Here is a 20,519-nt window from a genome sequence, read left to right as displayed (position 1 = left end):
GCTAAAGACTAACGAGGTCTTACCTTTTAACGTGTGATTCCTAACATTTATAACAATACATTTCACAAGTGTGAGTTTGATAATGCTCAATGTACGGGCCGTTTTTTAGCTGATTCCAGTATTGCTATATCGGTAACGGTAAGACCTACAAGGTCGGTTAAATTGGACAAAAGTTTCCTATTTTGGTAAACTAGAATAATCCCTTTTCAGATCAAGAATATTAGTGGTTGTATACAGACCTCTGATTTTTTTTATCGCTTCCTGTTTAATCTGGTGATACAATTTCCGGTAGGAGCTACCTCAGAAAAGTAGGGACAAATAATTGTTGGGTCAAAAACTCAAAGCTATACATAAACTCTACATATCGGAAGAATATGTAATATGGCAATTTACAAGCAGAAAAATAATAATGTCGATATAGTCCTTACCATCTACGTCGCTCACGATATCTATTGAATGTTTAAATTGCTGTCCACCGTTCCTTGAACACATATTCTGTCATCCAATATTATTTTTATGGCAATTTTTCAGCATTGGTGAAGTTATAGAAAGGCAAGGTCTCCTTATCGTTTCTTTCAATTCGTCAATATTGCCAGAAGTTGAGCCGTATACCTTGTCTTTAATGAAGCCCCACAATGAAAAGTCCAGAAGTGTCAGGTCTGATGAACGTGGTGACTTTTTTTTTGAGTCTACACAAATAGCTAAATTTGTTATAACAGTGGCTACAAAAATCGATGAATATAACTAGAGGTCCCCATTTAAAAAAAAAGTTGACGAAATCTAATGAACGAAACGTCAAATTACAAATAAGTTTATATCAGAATATAAGGAATATGAAATGGTATTGAAAGTTCCCCTGCTATTCGAAATGGAGGCGGTAGAGGCAAAAAAACAAAATTCGTCAGTTCCAGTTTTTGACAAGTATTTGAAAAAAAATGATATTCTCGATCTGAAGATAGATTATTTTAGATTCCTCTCTCCAATTTAACTCTCTCGTCCAATTTAACCAACCTTGAAGGTCTTACCATTTCCGAGATGGCAAAAGTGGGATGAGCTAAAAAAAGCGGCCAGTATTTTTTCCAAAAATAAGTGGAATATAGTTTCTGACTTTGAATGGAATACCAACGAAGAGTGACATTTTTTTTCGAATATTTTCTATATGTTACATCCATGTAAATTATTCGTCAATATAATACTAAAAATTTTGTTGAATTGCACAATTCATCGGCAAAAAATTCAACCATTTCCATCTTAGAAGGTATTAGTTGTTTTTTTGTGTTGCGTGTATGGACTAAGTGTACCAACCATTAATATGAAATATCATTTTTCAAAATGATCGAATACTTTCATCGTCACGGAAGCAGATTTGTCTTTTCCAGTGAAAAATACACGTAATCTTTTGTAAGAAATGAGTGATTCGTTTTGTAATGTTATCCAAAAAAGTGTTGACGAAGTGATAAAACAAATGTCTTGTCTCGAGACTTCGAAGTACACAAGTACATTGAGGATTATAATATTCCATTTGACACTCTTTCATATATCACATTACGTACCGTTCCTATGAATGATATCTGTTTTAATTCCATAACGAAAGTTTGTAGTACAAACTGAACTGGACAAAGTGATGAAAGTATTTGTTTCGAAAGGATTTTCTTCTTTCGCGTAATTCAACGATCACCTCGAGGTAGTTATCTTTGTAAAGAGTTTACATTGCAGTTATTTTCTTTCTTCCATTTTTTGGAAGTTCCCACATTTTTTTATTAATGATGGGAGAAGTAGAAAATCAAAACTGAATTTTTCCAATTCCATTGTTTATCTTTTCAAAGTCTTTTGAAAGTGTTCTCTGTATCTGAATCTGAGTAGGGAGGGTGAGTGTAAGCCCACAGCACTTAGGCTACATGTGACCCATTGTACATCTTCCCGAGGAGTCCAGGTCATCGTCCATCCTGTCCTTTCTAGAAAGGTAAACAGGTCACTGTGGCTAACAGGCTACTACAATATTTTTACTAACATTATATACACAAGCTTTTTGGGTCAATTCAAGCCTCAATAAATTCACACCATAAACTTTTACCACCTTTTAAAAATTACATGAACAGTTTCATTGGTAGAATGTCCAATTTTATTTTAGTTTGCATTAAAATTAGACTTTATTTATAAAATTGTGTATATGCATATGACAAACTCATCTTGATCTTTGTTGTATTTCAGTATCTATTAGAGTGTCCTAGTTACTCCATGATCAATAGTCACAGCTGTGGTGTGATTTTTTTGTTATCACCTCATTTACTGGTCTGGTAAACAAACCCGACGACACATACACGCGTTAAAAGGCAATAAAATTTGATATTTTACGAGCTGCACATAAAAGCGGACTAAATGAAAATCATCTCGATCTTACCTGTGCATACGATAAACGCATTCCTTGTCTGAATTGACAGGAAAATTGATTATGCAATAGGAATAGAGAAAGAAACCACTACTTAAGAGCCACAAATGTTACCAAATTTAGTGGTGCACTTTTGGAAAAATTAAATGATTTTTCGAAAGTACGAGTATCTCAAGAATAAGGTATAAATCTACGAAACTCCAAAAGTACTCTTTTGTAGTATGTTCATTTCATCACGGTCCCGCATTTCAAAACACTGTGAAAAGTAAAAGGATTTCGCTAATACGCAATATATGTCTCCGGAGTCTCTTCTATGATGGAGATTGAGGAATTCACTAACACCTGCAGTAAAAAATCATGAGTCAACACTGCTCAGTATCATCAAGACGTTCTTGTTTTTGGTCAACAATTAGCTCGAGCAGTACCCACTTTGACCAGAGCTTTCTCACAGCTCATGCAACATGAAGCCAACACGTTCTTTCGATACCTTCATAATGTCAGCTAACTTACGCACTTTTAGATCGTTCAAAACGATTTTGTGGATTTTTTTTCGTGTTTTCTGGTGTTACTACCTCATTTGGTAGAGTGCAACATACTGTTGGTTGACATTGACAGCATTCTGGAACTCTGGACTCAAGCGGAAATTTACGCTAATGAATTGTGTGCGGAGAGATTCGATGAATCCAACCTCACTCACATGTCAATAAAAATATTCTCGGACAGTCAAGCGGCGTTGGAAGCTCTTGGCTCCTACCGAGCAACGTCTAAATTGGTAGCAAACTGCCAAAAACGACTCTCCTCGATAGGAAGACTTAACAGATTGTCTCTGGTCTGGATTCCTGGCCATATTGGCCTGAAATGCAATGAAACTGCTGACTCACTTGCAAAGGAGGGTGCTGTAAGCGGCTTCATCGGACCAGAACCTGTCATTGGCATCGCTTTGGGCTTTGCCAAACAAACACTGAACACCTGGATGGCAAAAAGATTTACGGACTTCTGGCCGAAACTTCCAGGATTGGCTCACTCCAAGGCGTTTATTCACCCTTCGCAGCTTGAAACCAAACAGTATGTACATATGAACTATGATGTCTAACAGGCCTTCTTACAGGTCACTGTTATTTGAATCATCACATGCAGAGACTTGGACTGTCGGAAGACAGTGTGTGTCCCTCTGTCTGGAAAATGATGAAACAGCAGAGCATATACTTTGTGCCTGCCCCGCTGGGGACCGAATCAGGTTCTTAGAGCTCGGCAGATCCATACTCTCACCATCTGACATGAAAGACCACTCACCATACAAACTAATCGGCTTCGTTAAGAAGCCGAGTGGCCGAGTGTTGATAGGTGTGAGCCACAATAACCCCTTGTGGGTTGCGGTGGAGGGTCGAATAGACCCACTCACTTTAGACCAACCTACCTTATTTGGACGCCCACTGCGTTCTGCATCACCGGTGTCTCCCACACCGTTTGAAGTCAGCAAACCAAAGTTTTATTGTTGTTTCTGATGGAGCGGAGCCTTATAACACTTTTCAAGCCATTGCTTCGCTTGAACGGTATTTTTTCCCATCAAGAAGCCGCGTAAAATTAAAACACGAAATTGTTTTTGATCCATTGTCTTGAAAATAACGAAAGTATGAACTTATGAGTAGAATATCATGTTCAACAGCTTTCTTCTGAAAGTTAGTTATTACTAACTGAAAAACAGTGAATGCTAAGACTAGCGCCATCGTGTTAGGTATCAGACTTTTCAGCCCAGGTAATAAATGATCAATTGACATAGACAAAATGAAATAATAATAAAAATTCACTCAAGGAACGATCTTACCAAAAACCAAAAGGAAGTGTGATATTTACTGTTACAAAGATACTCATACAGTGTGTAAAAGCCAAATGGAATAAATTCATTATTTCGGTTACGGTACATATTTAAAAAAAATCTCGAAACGCGTCAAATATAAATTATGATTTGACATTCTTCAACGTAAAAATTCCACCCCTACCTTCAACCCCCTTCGAATGACAGGTACAACCCCCATTTTTGAAATGGGAAGTATAGGTTTGTGATATATCGTTTGAAAGGACTTTTCACTCTCTATTCAAAACTGTTATCGCTTTCAAGTTCATTGTAACAATTAAGATAAAATAAAAATCATGTGGTTACCGAAATTCCATAAAATACATTCAAAACTTAATAAACTTAACAAAACAAAAACAAAACTTATTTCATGTTGAGGTATTGATAATAAGAAAGTAAACCAAAATCATGGCAATGTTCTTTTTAGATGGAATCCTTTAAAAAACTGTAAACAATTTCTGTGGCAACGTTAGTTTAAAACGCCTTGTCAACTTGTTTTGTGTGTCACAGTATTTTAATTTAAGTTCAAAGTTTGTTAACTTCAAGTCTGACAAATGGTTAGATTAACGGAAATGGATAAAATAATAGTTTTGCAAATGATTGGTTACGGAGATAAAACCCAAACACAACAGGAAGTAGCTCGCCTATTTCATGAAAAATTTACTGATTTACCGCCCATATCTCAAGATCTCAAGGAACAATACGCAAAATAGAGGAATAATAAGTAAAATAGAGAAACAATTTCGCGAGCTTGATCATATGGGGCAGAAAGAAAAAGCAGCTGCCAATGCAATGAGTGATGAACTCAAATTAGATGTATTGCTTGAATTTGAGGAAAACCCATATACATCGAGTACACAGACATCCACTACATTCAATGTTAGCCATACATCGATAGTACACATATTAAAAGAAAATAAAATGCATCCCTATAAAATAATATCTACTCAGGAGCTCATGGAAGACGAATTTGATAGAAGAACACATTTTTGTGAGCAAATGATGGACATGTTTGATAACAATATCCAATCAGAAAACGTTGAAGAATGTCAAATTATAATTTACATTTGACGGGATTTTTTTTAATATACAGTGTCACCGATAAAGTCCGCATCAAATGGGAAACTTTTTTATTTATCGTTTTATGTGAAATTTGATTTTGGCAGTAGATTTTGCTTAAGAAATGATGTCAAATGGCGTCTACAAAATAGGTCACGTGATTTCCTTAACCTGTCAAAATTGACATTTAAAAAAAGAAACATCGAAAAATGACATTATTCTTCAAAATATTCAAAAATATCAAAGAATAAAAACATTTTCTTTTGTAATTTTATACCCACACACCAAGTTTCAAACCCATAATAAGTATTTTATATTTTCACTATTTTTCCGCACTCCTGCTTTTTCTACTTATCAAAATTTAAGCACACCTGTACTAAATCATTTATTTTAACTAAACTCGTCACCGAATTTCTTTTTTTGTAATATAATAATATTTTAAGAGCCTCTTTGATGTTAAAAACCAATTTTGAAAAATAAAAGTTGTCAAACTTGATGCAAAGTTCATCTAGTTTCAACGGGGCTTTCAAAACTATACAGTACTTGAGTTTTTTAATGAGCAAATGGCCTCACAATATGAATTAGAACAAAACGGAACATTAGGAAACATCATTTCGTTATTCTTGAAGCCCATTCAATAAAAGAAAAAAACTCATAGTATTTACATTTACCTACTCCGCTAACAACACTAATTTAAAAAAACTGGGTAGGCTGTGAAAAAATATGAAACTACATAGTGTGTTTTAGAAAACGTCACTGTCACTGAATAAATCGGTCGGTCGGTAGCCAAGCGGTTCGGCGTGGGTGATTTGTTCACTCACTCGAATTGACTGCCGTGTTGGTCGGTGGTTCCATCCCTAGTCTGAACGATCGATCTTCACTTGCTATCGTCCAACCCGTGTTAGGAATCACACGTTAAAAGGTAAGACCTCGTTAATCCTTAGCTCGCACAAGTTTCGACTTCTGAGGGTTGTCGTTCGTAGGGGTGCGACAGCTGGTTAACGGAAAAACAGATTTTAAACAGATTTTTTTTTCAAATTAATGCCCGTTAGTTCAATGTAATGTATGAAAATTAAAATAATATGTTATCTTTACAAGAAAAAATTGAAATTGTGCTAATTTGTGGTGAAAACACATTGCATCGACAAGTGGCTGATATTTTTAACGCAAGACATCCTGGTAGACATGTACAGCAATCCACTGTAAGTAGGATTTTAAAAAAATTTAAACTGACTGGTTCAGTTGAAAATACTTTTGAAAAATGTCATAATCCATCACGCAATAATGATGAGGTTCAGTTGGCTGTCTGCCTGGATGTTATCGAACAGGGAAAATCAAGTATTACCAATATTGTAGATAGAACTGGCGTTAAAAGAGAAAGCGTAAGAGCAATTTTATATAAAAATAAATTCAAACCCTACAAACCCAAATTTATAAATACCTTAAAGGAAAGAGATTTCGATGTTCGACTAGACTAGATGGAAGACATACAGAAATGTAGTGTATTTAATGTCGTGAGTCTTTTTTTCGTGTTTTTTTGCTACTAGGTATAGGTACATGTTTATTTTCAGTTCCTTTTAATTAAGATTAAATTCCACTGTATTTTTTGTTGAAAAAACAATAAACACTCTAAGATATTGTTTCCTAATGTTCCGTTTTGTTCTAATTCATATTGTGAGGCCATTTGCTCATTAAAAAACTCAAGTACTGTATAGTTTGGAAAGCCCCGTTGAAACTAGATGAACTTTGCATCAAGTTTGACAACTTTTATTTTTCAAAATTTGTTTTTAACATCAAAGAGGCTCTTAAAATATTATTATATTACAAAAAAAGAAATTCGGTGACGAGTTTAGTTAAAATAAATGATTTAGTACAGGTGTGCTTAAATTTTGATAAGTAGAAAAAGCAGGAATGCGGAAAAATAGTGAAAATATAAAATACCTATTATGGGTTTGAAACTTGGTGTGTGGGTATAAAATTACAAAAGAAAATGTTTTTATCCTTTGATATTTTTGGATATTTTGAAGAATAATGTCATTTTTCGATGTTTCTTTTTTTAAATGTCAATTTTGAAAGGTTAAGGAAATCACGTGACCTATTTTGTAGACGCCATTTGACATCATTTCTTAATCAAAATCTACTGCCAAAATCAAATTTCACATAAAACGATAAATAAAAAAGTTTCCCATTTGATGAGGACTTTATCGGTGACACTGTATACAGTAACCGAAATAATGAATTTATTCCATTTGGCTTTTGCACACATAGAATTGTCGAAAAAGTAAATTTCCTTTGAAAAAAATGGGACAGTACAAACGCTAAATAAGTATTGTCATGTTTTCGTCATGAGTCTGACAATAATTGACTACACTGTACAATCAATCTCAACATTATTTCATTGCTACAAGTACGCCTTATTACGCCTTATTAGATCACTTCGTACTTCACTTTTGACTAGACTTCCTCGATCTGTCTGTTGTTAGTGTTTATATATCGTACTGGATGCCGATAGTGAAGTCCTGAAAGTCTCTTGAAGCGACGCGACATCTAGAAAGATCAAGAAGCGAGTTGAGCCCGACCTTGACCAAGTCACAATCGATTGACGAAAACCAGTGGCGGCCGGCGTTATTTTGTTTCAGGAAATAACTAACAAAATTATGGTTGATTTTTCAATTTTTTCTGGAAAAACTGAGCAGGATCTATTAAAATCTCGAAGACTAATATATATGACGTTCTTATGTCCCCGAAAAAATGTGACAAAGATATAAGTAGACGGTATACTGGCCAACCAATCTCCATCCGAAAACCAGACAAGCATTATATTTGTTTTTCTTTGTAAAAGCTAGAAAAAGTGTACAGGACGAAGCAAAATGTTTAAATGCCATTAGTATTTTTTTTACTTATAGACCCCGAAAAACTGTTCAAAAATTATGTTTCCCTTACTGAACAGTAGGTTCAATTTTTCAAATTATAAATGTTGAATATTCGATGCTATTTACAAAATATTTTCTGATATTCTGAAAAGTGGGTCGCTTCGACGTTTGTTATTATTGAAACCCATTGCACTGCTGTTAGTGAAAATAAGGGGACTGAATTATCGAAACAATGAACAGTATTTCTATTTATAAACTGCCATTACCTGATGGTAGAATGTGAACCATGCATAAACAAATGCCAGCAGCGTTTCGACAAACTCAAATTTCTTTCTCTCGTGAACTTCCTGGATTAGATACACATAGTCCATGCTCGCAGCATAAAAATGGCGCTCGGCCATGTCAACCGATGCATCCGCCTGAAAAAAAAAACAAATCGTAAATAGGTATTGAGAATTCACGAGAATAATGCGAATACTAAATTACTATATCCACAGCTGTATCACTACTTCTAACAAGAAATTATATAGGTACTAATATACAATGCAAATTCAATTTGGGGCTAAATGAATGCTCTTGAATTTCGAAATATATGAGTCTAATTGTCGAGGAGCAGAATGAGTATTCCCTAGGGTTCTATTCTTGGACCATTACTTGTTTTTATTTGCTAATGATCTGTTTCAATAGGTAAACGACTTTCATTTATTATGTTTGTTGATAACACCGTTGCTGGATTGAGAAAAAAACCAACGTTTCACGAGCTCTTCTCAATACTTCAAATTAGGTATCAATATCTTCATGTCATGCAACTTATTGAACGAATCACTGAGCTGATACTTTGGTAGTGTAATGAACTGAACAAAGCATTTCTTGCTTCTATTTTGCCACGGCACATGTTTCTCTTATATAATGCCTTGGGGTTATTGCACATACTTTAGTAGGGCTTGTAAGTGCGGCCCAAAAACATGTTTCCTTCCCATCTATGGGTCTCTCTCTCTCTAGGTCTGCCTGTCATTGGTACCCATCACTAGTTGGCATTTCTTTTTTCAGGAATCCTAAGCAACTATCTGATAAAGGATTTTTCATTAAACGCTTCCTATTTCAACGTCCAATTTTCCATGACTCTGGCGCATGAATCAAGCTGAATTTGACCGATGGCATGGGTTATGTCGGCTTTGAAAACCGCTGTGATTTGTAGCTCATTCGCATATACCTGCGACTCGAGAAAAACCCACAAGAAAAAGTCCAACGGGGTCAAATCGCACGATCTCGATGGCCAGTTCACATCACTTCCATGTGAGATGACCATTAGATTAGATTATCGGGAGCTAGGCCATAGCCTGATTCACTGCGACCATTTCAGATTTATTGTGATGCTCCTTGGTTGTTACAGCTCATTGTCTAGCTTGATCAATTTGATGAGACTCCATAGCCTTGACACTGACCCCTTCATACAGCTGGCAGCCTCTGGTTTCTCTTCCAGGGATCTTGCGTGTCTCAGCCTTGCTATCGCTTCGCATTGGCAGAGCACATGCAAGTGCAGTGCGGAGATGATCATGCTCTCAAATCGCTCGTGCAGAATATCGAATATGGCATGAGCTATGTGGCACTTAGCGCTGTCCTATTGAAACCACATGTCGTTAGTGTCCAACATCGTTCTCAAAAAAATATGGTCCGATGACGCCGCCAGCCCAAAATCCACACCAGACAGTGACTTTTGTGGGATGCATTAGACTGCCTCGGATTCTCCGGCACACTCTCACAGTCAGCGGCGATGTTTTCGGCATATTTTCCTTTTCTTCGACGTACGGGTGTTGGTCAATCGTTTACTGAACCAATGGACTCATCATTATCTACCACATTGCGAATAGTCTTCTCGGTAGGACATTTATGACGAGGGTAAAATGGGCGAAGCGCGCGGTACGTTGCCCAAACAGAACACCAATTTTGATAAAACACTTTCAGTATTTTTATTGTTGAATGTTACATCCGTCCATGGTGATTTGGCAAAACAGACTGAATAAATGGCGACTTATTTGGCAGATGAAGCTTCAACAAGATGGCCGTTATGAATTGTCAAAGTTCAGAAGTCCCTGTTGGAACACCCTGTAAATTAAATGACGTCTCTTATTTCGTTTTTTATATTGAACTTGATATTTCAGCTCCAAAGTGATTACAGGCCGGAATTTCAGTTTTGTTAATGTAGAGGTAGGTATTTCTAATAGGCTCCATTCCTCGCGAAAATGGGAACATTTATTTCAGTATTTTCTAGACCTATCTTACTTGTTTCTTCGCATATGTTTGATAGTTCTTGACTTTGCAGCCCTTCTTGTTACTTCTACTAAGATATAAGTGAATCGCCGCCCTATTGTTCTCACTTGTCGATTCCATTATTATTGTTTAATATTGTACATTATTAAACATTTCTTAAACAATTGATGCCGGAGATAACGATGTCAAAGCTATTTTTCCGGTTTGTTGGCAGTGGTCTGCAGATTTCGTATATGACTACGGTAGACGAAACGTCGGGCATAAAAACTTGTAAAACCACTGCCAACAACATCAAAAACTAACTTCGACAGTTATACAATTCACTTATTGGGTAGCTTATTTATATAGTAAATTCCATCATCGAAAAAATGGACATAATTTTAACGAATAGGAGCCCAGGTTTCTTTTTATTTGACACAATCCTATCTCTAGATTTTCCAAACGCATGTGTATCACTTCAAATAATAAAATTTATTTATGAAATCATCAGCTTTAAGAAAGGTATTTTCTCTTCTTCAGCTGGTCGAAAAGTTGACAGATATTTTTTTCAAATAAAGAATACGTGATTCCTATTCATGGGAGCGTATACTCGAATGCCCATTACTGCATGCTTTCGCTGACATTTTAGAACGAACGTGTTTACAGCGAGATATTATAAGTTGCCACAACCGTAATCATATTGAAGAAGAACAAAGCATCTTCAGAATTACCTTGAAACAAATGAAACATAGTCAACTTTTCCCCAGTTTGCATGAACATTTTATGTTACCGAATTATTTGTTTCGTATTTGAGACATTCTACAATTTTTTCAATCTCAGGAGATAAAATACGACGATATTGTATAGTTTTGACAAACAGTACATACTTGCACAAAAAATCAATTCAGATTCTAAGTCCACTTCAGAGCTGACCCTGTACCAGGGATTCCTTTTTTATGAAAGTCAACACTGTTTGATTCATTTGAGAGTGAAAATACCAATTTTTCAACCAATAAACTCAATGCTTTCAGACGGTTTTTCACAAATAACTCAAAAAGTAAGTATTTTATGCATGCCCTAAATATAATAACCTAAACAGCTGATTAACGTAAAAACAGATTTTAAACAGATTTTTTTTAATGGACCGTAGATTTAGGGCTGGAGATGAGCCCAACCAAATCGACACCAAGAGGTCCAAAACAGACGGCTTAGGATCTTTGAAACTTCGACGTGAAGAGATATTTATGTCGCGGAAGATTAAATATCTGAAAGTAATGCTGGATCTCAGGCTGATCTGGAACCAACATCTGGACTGGAACCTACATCTGGAAAGAGTTAAAAAAAAGGCGGAATGACCACTGATGCTAGCCAGACACACCTACAGAAAGACACTGGGGCTTAAACCAGACATGACGTATTGGTTACACACCATGGCGGTTAAGCCCATGGTAACATATGCAACTATGGTATGGTGGCCGAAGATGAAACAAATAAGAAGGGTGCAGAGACTTGCATGTTTGGAAATAAAGGGAGCAACGAAAACCACTTCTCCAGCTGCATTGGAGACACTTTTGAATCTTCCCCCTTTACACTAAGTAATCATGGGGGAGGCAAGAGTGGACCAGTTCAGACTGGAAAACTCACATGGGATCGGATAGAACAGGAATTTCTGGATATGTGGAGAAAACATGTTCTCGAACCACATGACAGAGAAATACATGTACGACACAGTGAAGAATGAACAGTCATTCTGAGCACATGCTCGGCAGGAACACCTGATATACCGAAGGGTCGAAAACCGAACATGAAACGGGAGCTGGAATTTACTGTGCAGAGAGAAATGTACATTTCAATAACCCCCTCGGTCAGTACACATCAGTCTTTCAGGCTGCACTTGGGGCACTGACGAAGACAGGTTTGGAAATTCCGCGAAGAACTGAGGAAACTAGCGGGCAGCCAGTTGATGAGTGTGCCAGATATGGATTATCAACTAAATAGGATATGAACTAGTTGTCGGGAAACCAAAGTCTTTGGTACGGAACCATATCGGAAAGTGGGCCTATAAGAAACATACAGAGTACTGGGAAAAAATATCACGAAACGCACACGGGAAAACGTTTATAAAGCCGTCGACCAAGAAGAGAACTGGAAAACTGCCTCAACAAAGAAGAGCTCGGCTAAGAACTCTGCTTTGTTCCTTTACAAAAAGTGAAACTACTCATTTTTTGTAAGTGATGTTGAAGGCAACCCTGATGAAGTGCGCAAATGAACTCGCACCAGTATTTTGCAGACTTTTCAATCTGTCTTGAAAGAAAAGGGTTTTTCCTTCTTTTTGAAAGGTTGCTCGAGGTCAGCCTATTCCCAAAAAGGGGAAGAAAAATCTTTCAAATAACTATAGACCAGTCGCTTTGCTATCAGTGATATCAAAAATCATGGAGAAAGTCGTAAACCACCATATCCTGAAATATTTGGAAGGCTTCAACATGTTGCGCGATCATCAATATGGCTTTCGGAAAAAAAGATCAACAAGCGACCTTCTATCGTATGACGCCTATATTTGCATCGAGAAAATGGAGAATCAAGAGCAATTGCGCTTGATAGTTCTAAGGTCTTTGACTGTGTGTGGCATGAGGGTTTGCTGGCCAAACTTCGATGATATGTTTCCTTCAAGTGGCCGTCGATGGATATCTCTCGAATACTTTCACCATAAACGCTGGTGTTCCCCAGGGATTCATATTGTCTCCAATGCTCTTTTTATTGCATATCAACCACTTATTGGAAAAAAACAAGAATCCAATATATTGCTTAGCTGACAACAGCATACTTGACTCGTCATTCCATTTGGATTCCAGGACATCAGCTGCGGATACACATCAGCAGCAGGAGGTTGCATATCTTAATGAGGATCTAGGACTGATTTCGAATTGGAATGAAACCAACCAGGTTCAATTCAATGCCACAAAAACCTAGGCATCGGTTTTCTCCAAGAAGATAAATGTCTCCGAACCGGATATAATAATGTCGGGGCAGACAATTCCGCTTTCTGCTTCCTGAGCGATGCTAATGCGACGGTTTTTTTGTAAAAATTCAGCAACTTTGGAACGAAATTTGCTGCCTTACGCTTTTGGATATGAAGCTTAAGGCAGCAAATTTCATAGATGTGCCAACCGATATGACGACATCCTCAACAACTTCAATAATAGTGATTCCACGATTCTCCATAACAATTCTCTTCATTTTCTCAACGTTTTCATCGGTTGTTGATGTGCTGGGGCGTCCATGGCGAGCGTCTTCATTCACATCTTCTAGACCTTCTGTGAAAAGCTTGTACCACTTTTAAATATTTTTCTGACTCTGAGTACAATCACCGTATGCCATTGGTAACATTTCAAGTGTTTTTGTGCACTCAATTTGATTTTAACAAATTTTGATGCAAATTCTTTTGTCCATCTTTTTCGATAGCAGAAAATCACCAACTATGCAACTTTTATGTCTCTTACCAACAAATTAAACATGCTAAATAGCTGAAACTGTGAACATCTGTCCACTCATATAAAAAATGAAAAAAATTGCTAATCGAATGCACGTAGCCCACGAAATTTGAACATTCACTTTATTTTTTGAACCGTCACGTATAATGGAAATAGTGGGTGGTTGTTTTCCCTGAACATTAATCTGAGAAATTAACAATTGAGTGGGATACAAATTGTCTGATGTAATTTTTTTCTTTCGCTGTAATTGCTGATGCACCATATGTTTGTGTTTGATGGAATTGCGGGCTCGGCGAAATTTATATTTAGTTATATTTCATAATATGGTTGAATTTATACAGGGCGTTCTAACGAAAACTTGATTGACCCCACCTTATAAGTCAGAAACTGACATGTAATCGAAAATTTCAAAGAACACGTCGATTTTTATTCCTAGAGCGACTAATTCTGATATAGAAATTATACCCGAAATTTCACCCCCCTGCGGTCAGCAACTACCCCCCCTATTTTTTCAATGGCGAGGGGGTCGAGTGATACATCATTTGGAAGGTGTTTTGTCCCTCTATTACTTCTGTATTTTTTTTTCAAAATTAGATCATTCGTTATTGAGAAATTGAATGCCGAAAGTTTTATTTAAAAAAAAACAGAAAATTCGCTGTCGCTCATTTTATTGAGGAAATCAACAAAAGTAATATCAACTGCAACACAATCAACGGATAAAGTGTTCAAAATGACCTCCACCTAGTTCCATACAATAATACAGTCTACTTTCGAAAGCTTTCCTTACATTAATGATGTCCGGAGTCAGAAATCGGTATTCCTGAACTATGGCGAATGTTCCTCCTGACGAAAATCAAGAAGTTTTCACAAAAGAGCTCTGAAACAACGCATTTTAAACTTATCATTTCAACCTTTTTCTTCAAAAAAATATTGAAATACTTAAAAAAGAGGAATGAAATATAGCATTCAACATTTAAAGGAATTCGTTACTATTTCACAATTTGGCAACATCGGTTATAGCTAATAAAGAACAATGAATCTGTTACCTGTATGAAACAAACAAAGATGACAAATTTCAGAGGCGTGCTGTTATGTTTACTTATGTTCCGAAACGACATTCTGTGATATATGACATGTTGTGCACCTAACCTATCTTCCTCTATATAAATAAATAACAAAACAACTGTTGTTTATGTGGCTTGTGAAGGTGGTATTGAACTATACTTTATATTTTGCTTTAATTATTTATTGATTTATAAAGATAATTTTCCTTTTTTAAAGTAGAATATCTAGGTACGTATAAATTATTTCAACTTGATATAGGCGCTGTTGTCAATATGTGAATTAGAAATTAAAACCCAACATTTGAAACATCAATTTGAATACTTTCCGAAGTGAATTTGAAAAACTCATGAATTAAACTCAACTTTATTTTGTTTAAACTTGCATTTGCTGTAATAACCCAAATTGAGGAACATTCCCCATTCTCCGTCGCAGGGCTTTTAGATTTGTAGAATTTATTTAATTAGTAGTAAACGTTTTGAAATGGACGACGCAGTTAGTTTATTCTGCACTGGTACTTTTTGTTGAACGTGGTTGTCGCAGAACAAAAAGTAGATAGTTGGCCAGTGTCACTTCTTCACGAATCATTATTCAGTCATCCTTGTTCACTGTGTAGAAATTGTTGCAACCCATAATCGAAATAATGAATGTGCTAAATCTTCTGCAAGTATTTTTAATACGAATCATCCAGATCACAACGTCAGCCATCAATACGTTAAACAGAAGTCCTGGAGCAAAGAATTTTTCGGGAATGCCGATTTCTGACTCCGGACATCTTCAATAATATAAGGAACGCTTTCGAAAGTAGACTGTATTATTGTATGGAACTGTATGGAGGTCATTTTGAATACTTTATACGTTGATTGTGGTGCCATTGATATTATTTTTGTTGAATTCCTCAATAAAATGAGCGACAGCGAATTTTTTGTTTTTTTCTTAAATAAAACGTCCAACATTTAATTTCTCAATAACGAATGAACCAATTTCTAAAAAAAAATACAGAAGTAATAGAGGGACAAAATACCTTTCAAATGATGTATCACTCGACCTCCATGCCATTGAAAAAATAGGGGGGTAGTTGCTAACTGCAGGGGGGTGAAGTGTCGGGTATGATTTCAAAATCAGAATTAGTCCCTGTAGAAATGAAAGTCGACGTAATTTTTTAAATTTCGAACTTCAGGTTTCCAACTTCAAAACTGACGAAATTCAATACAATCTTTGAGCCTCTATTTTTCCCCCTTGGGGGTGGACATTACTGATTCCCTCTCTTGATGCTTATTTAGGCTGTACAAAAAACCTACCTGCATATTTTAAGATTTTAGATTCAGTAGCTTCGGCTGTACTATATAAGAGCGGGCAACAGCTAGTAATTTATCTTTTACTTTAAATATACCGTAACTGAAAAAATATGCCAACTGCACTAGGTAATGAATAGCTTCGATAATCGAATTATGTTACCTATGAAGAAATTCGCAAAACTAACAAAACCGTCAACGACGTCTGCCCTCACGCGTCTGCCCGCGTTCGGGTCGCATTCTCGGCGATGGCGCTTCATTGCTTAGATCGCGCATCTTCGTCTTACAGTAGACGCGATGCGTTATGGATGACTGCGTTGCGTCAAGTTAATCTTATCGTGATAACTTTTAAACGATTCGTCCAAATTACTTAGTGTGAAGGACAAAGTTCATCTATATTCAATACTTAAAACGACAATTGTATCAATTTTTATAAGACTTTGACAGATATTCTAAAATGTACATTGTAAAAAGATTATCCAATTCAAGTGAATTTATGGCTCAGTATTTTGCATATAGTGGCTACCACATAATATGTAGATACATGCTATAGCGGAGTTTTATTCAGAACTATTTAAGATAAACAATCTTACGATTAAGGCCGTAGCCAGAAAACAACATGAAATATAAAAATAACGAAAGAAAGAAAATGTTGTTACATGATCATATATATTTATTAGGAAACCATTACAGAAATATCAACATCTTTTTACAAAATCAAATTTATTTTTCTAGTTTTCTTTGCAGGAAACAAATCAATTACCTCCTCGGTGTCGATGTCAATTCAACGGTGGATTGACATTAACGCCAAACCGTTTAGCCGTTCCTGGCTTGTGGAGTTTCTTAAGTGAGTTTTTAGGCGTTTCAGAGAAGAGAAAGTCCTTTCAGGGGTACATGTGGAAACAGGGAGTGTCGCCAAAATCTTTAATAGATTGTACGCATATTGCCGTAAGGTTTTTCCATTGTGTTTCGTGGAAGTTTTTTTCAATATTCTCTTTAAGGCACTTAGTTCGTTTTGCCAAGGACTTGATAAAATTTCTAACGGATTTTATAATTCCAATAGTATCTGTATTTGTAGAACACGGAGGGTCAGTGTAGGCCCACAGCCCATTGTACATCCTCCCGAGAAGTTGTCCTCCTAAGTCATCGTCCAACCTGTCCTTTCCAGGAAGGTCGACAGGTCACTGGGAGACATCTCCTTTATATCGACAGGTGAAGGCCAAGACTCGCCGAACACACACTCTCTTATTGACGATAACTCCGGACATTCGTATAGGACACCTGCATGCAGGTGTGTCCACTAGCCCCATATTATGGAGGTTTTTCCTTAGTTGACAGAAATCCTACTGTTGAGCGTAGATTTTTTCCTGGTCATCGCCAGATATTTCTTCGCCGCCAGCTTCCCAGGGTCGCCCAGGGTGATCCTGGCGATTGCATCCTTTGATTTCATCAAATCTCTTTAGGGATTGCGCAACGTTTGGCTAATTCCGCAATTGTCAAAGTCATCAGGCCGTCGGTGCCACTGGGTCCTAAATTCTTAGTCCGGCCGCTTCCTTGGCTAAAGAGTTGGCAATGCGATTGATTACCTTTAGTCCTGTCGTGCCCTTTAATCCACCTTAGGATAATGTTATTATCTACCGAGGCTTTGGCTTAATCTTGGTGGCACTCTAGTACTAGCCCTGAGGTAACACGTTGTCTGTTCAAGGCTAATAGGGCTTGTCTGCTGTCAGTGCAGATTGTTGAGTTTTTGCCAGAAATTCCTTTCCTGGTTATTTCTTTTGTGGAGATTGAGATACCAGCCCGTTCTGTTTGAACCACGCTGGTATTTTTTTCCATTCCCCACCTAATCCTTAGGCTTAGTGATCCCGGGTTCAATTGCATCACTCGTTGCCTGCAGCAGATGTTGCGCAGTAAGCTTCTCGCCATAGGCTCAGCCTCCATTAACCCATTCCTACTTCGAAGTTTACACCAGTCGTGCCCAATCGTAACATGACCATTAACGCAACTTCCTGTGATGTTTAAACAAGCCCATCGTTGTATTTGATATAATTTTTGGATGGCCGTTGCTTGTAGAACTTTCGGGGGGATCAATCCTTCTTGAACTCCCCCCTGGCTACGGCCTTGTTTACGATACATTATCTTCATGTAAATCCAACGGTATAGACAGCGCACGCCCAGATAGCTCTCACGTAGCAATAATTTTTCCGACTTACTTAATACTTATCGTTATATCATGACCAAAATTACACAAAAACCTTTGTAAATTGTAGCCTATATGTTATTTTGATGTATAAGCTATATAAAGTTACATGTAAATCCGTTCAGTCGTTTATGCGTGAATGAGCCACAAACATACATACATACATCCATCATCACAAACTTTCACATTTATATTAGTACAGCTTACTAATCTTTCGAAAATTTGTGTAACATGGAACAAGCGGTACTACATACGCACGTTATTCTACTACAGCAAAAAAACTATTCAAGTGTAGTGAAGAAACCATCAAATGACCTTTCACCAAAACAATCTATTTCTGTATTCAACTTCTCATACGGCTGACGATTTCTCCAGGCCAATTTCTTTCACTTTAACTCTAGATAAAGATATTGTTACGGCTGCCGAGATAACATAATAATGAGGTCCATTTAAACATTTCCTTAGTCAAATTCGTTGCAATGAATGAATTAACTTCAAGTGCTCGAGAATGACGAACAATTAGATCAATTATCTATTTTAGTAGATTAAGTGTGCGGAACGCTACCGTGGAATCTGAAGAGGTTGCAGATGATCGGCATGGAATTTGAAATCTTTTGAAGTCTAAAATTATGTAACATAACATTGGGAACTGAGATATACTTTCATTGTTTAACGATTTCTTTTACAGTTGGTCGAGTATAAGATCCATCGCCGATATGGTCATTGAACTTGGGAAGTAATTAATTGCATTTCGAATTGAAATTTATTCTACTCCAGAAAACTCAAAGGTAACTAACTACCAACATAAACGCTTTGTGTGTTGACAAACAAACACGGAATACCTGGACTACCACTCTCGTCATCTGACCTGGAAAAATGAACTGGATAATCGGAAATTACTTAATTGAGTTTGAACTAGTGTGAGCCACAATAAACTTTTGCGTGTTGCAGTGGAGGGTCGAATAGAACAACTCACTTGGGACATTACCGAAGTTTTGAAGTTACACACATCGCCAAAATTCTTGGACCCCCTTATGTTTGTCTAAATGAGACACTATTATCATAAATCAAGAAGTGTATTACAAAGTATATTTAATTTGGTTACGTAACCAACGCAAATTGGCTGAATATAATTTTAACTGAACAAGAAAAAAAATACAAACGAAAAATAATGCATAATAAAATGATTACCAGAATCTGAAATGTAGAAGAAAACCATTTTAGAGCGAAATCAAAAATGCATTAATATTCGGTGTGTCCTCGCCTGTTCTGTAGTAAGGTGTTAACTCGCCTGTGTATGAAAACAATAAGGGCGTTAATGTTATCCATTGGAATGTTGTTCTTGGGCCCCGAGTGTGAGTTTCGTGAGGGTGCTAGGAGTATTAATTCTGTTTGAGATTGCTCGTTTAACGAAATCCTACTTGTGCTCAATGGGATTCATGCGTGGTGAATTTGCTGGTCACGGTAATCTTTGAATAATCTCAATCTCTAGTGCATTTTGTACTCTTCTTGTGCGATGGGGCTTAGCATTGTCATCCATGAAAATTAAATTGGCTCCAATTTCATTTCGGAGAGGATAAATAATGGGTTCAATATTGTTTCGAACATATCTATCTCCTGTCATAGTATCTGGAATGGGAATAAGCTGCGTACGACGAACATGCATTATGCCCCCCCAAAACATTACTGTTCCTCCTTGATATGGAACGACTACTCTAGCAAAAGATAGTCCTGTCGCCGACTATCACTTACTAAACCAAATCAGGTTTCGTTCGAAAAAAGGACATTTCGCCACTGAGCTGAGTCAGTCTCTGTGTTCTTCTGCCCACTGTAGACGAGCGGCTATGTGTCTGGGAAGTAGCCTGTGTACTCTTAATGGCCTCCTGGATGGCAAGTTGGCTCTAGCAAGTCTCCGCCGTATTGTGATACTGGAAATTAATCGACCAAAAGTTCTTCTCAAATGAGTTCGGAGACTGCTGAGACTGTTATGGTTCGATTCCGACGTACATATCCTGCTAGATAACAATCTTCTCTTGCATTTGTTA

At 36.9% G+C, this 20,519-nt stretch overlaps 1 protein-coding gene across 1 annotated transcript in view; it reads right to left on the bottom strand.

Annotated features, from left to right (window-relative positions):
* The window catches only part of Graf (GTPase regulator associated with FAK), a 184,301-nt gene that overhangs the window by 24,043 nt on the left and 139,739 nt on the right, over nt 1-20,519 (bottom strand). Inside the window, exon 4 of the mRNA XM_074183358.1 lies at nt 8,443-8,595. Coding sequence (XP_074039459.1) covers nt 8,443-8,595 — 153 coding nt within the window. The remainder of the gene's footprint in view (nt 1-8,442; nt 8,596-20,519) is intronic.

Source organism: Leptinotarsa decemlineata, unplaced genomic scaffold (genome assembly GCF_025532065.1).
Source record: "Leptinotarsa decemlineata unplaced genomic scaffold, Ldec_3_MD MMD2_tig00026336_RagTag_RagTag, whole genome shotgun sequence".
In the NCBI taxonomy this organism is placed as follows: Eukaryota; Metazoa; Arthropoda; class Insecta; order Coleoptera; family Chrysomelidae; genus Leptinotarsa; species Leptinotarsa decemlineata.
This window is presented reverse-complemented; position numbering and strand designations above follow the sequence as displayed.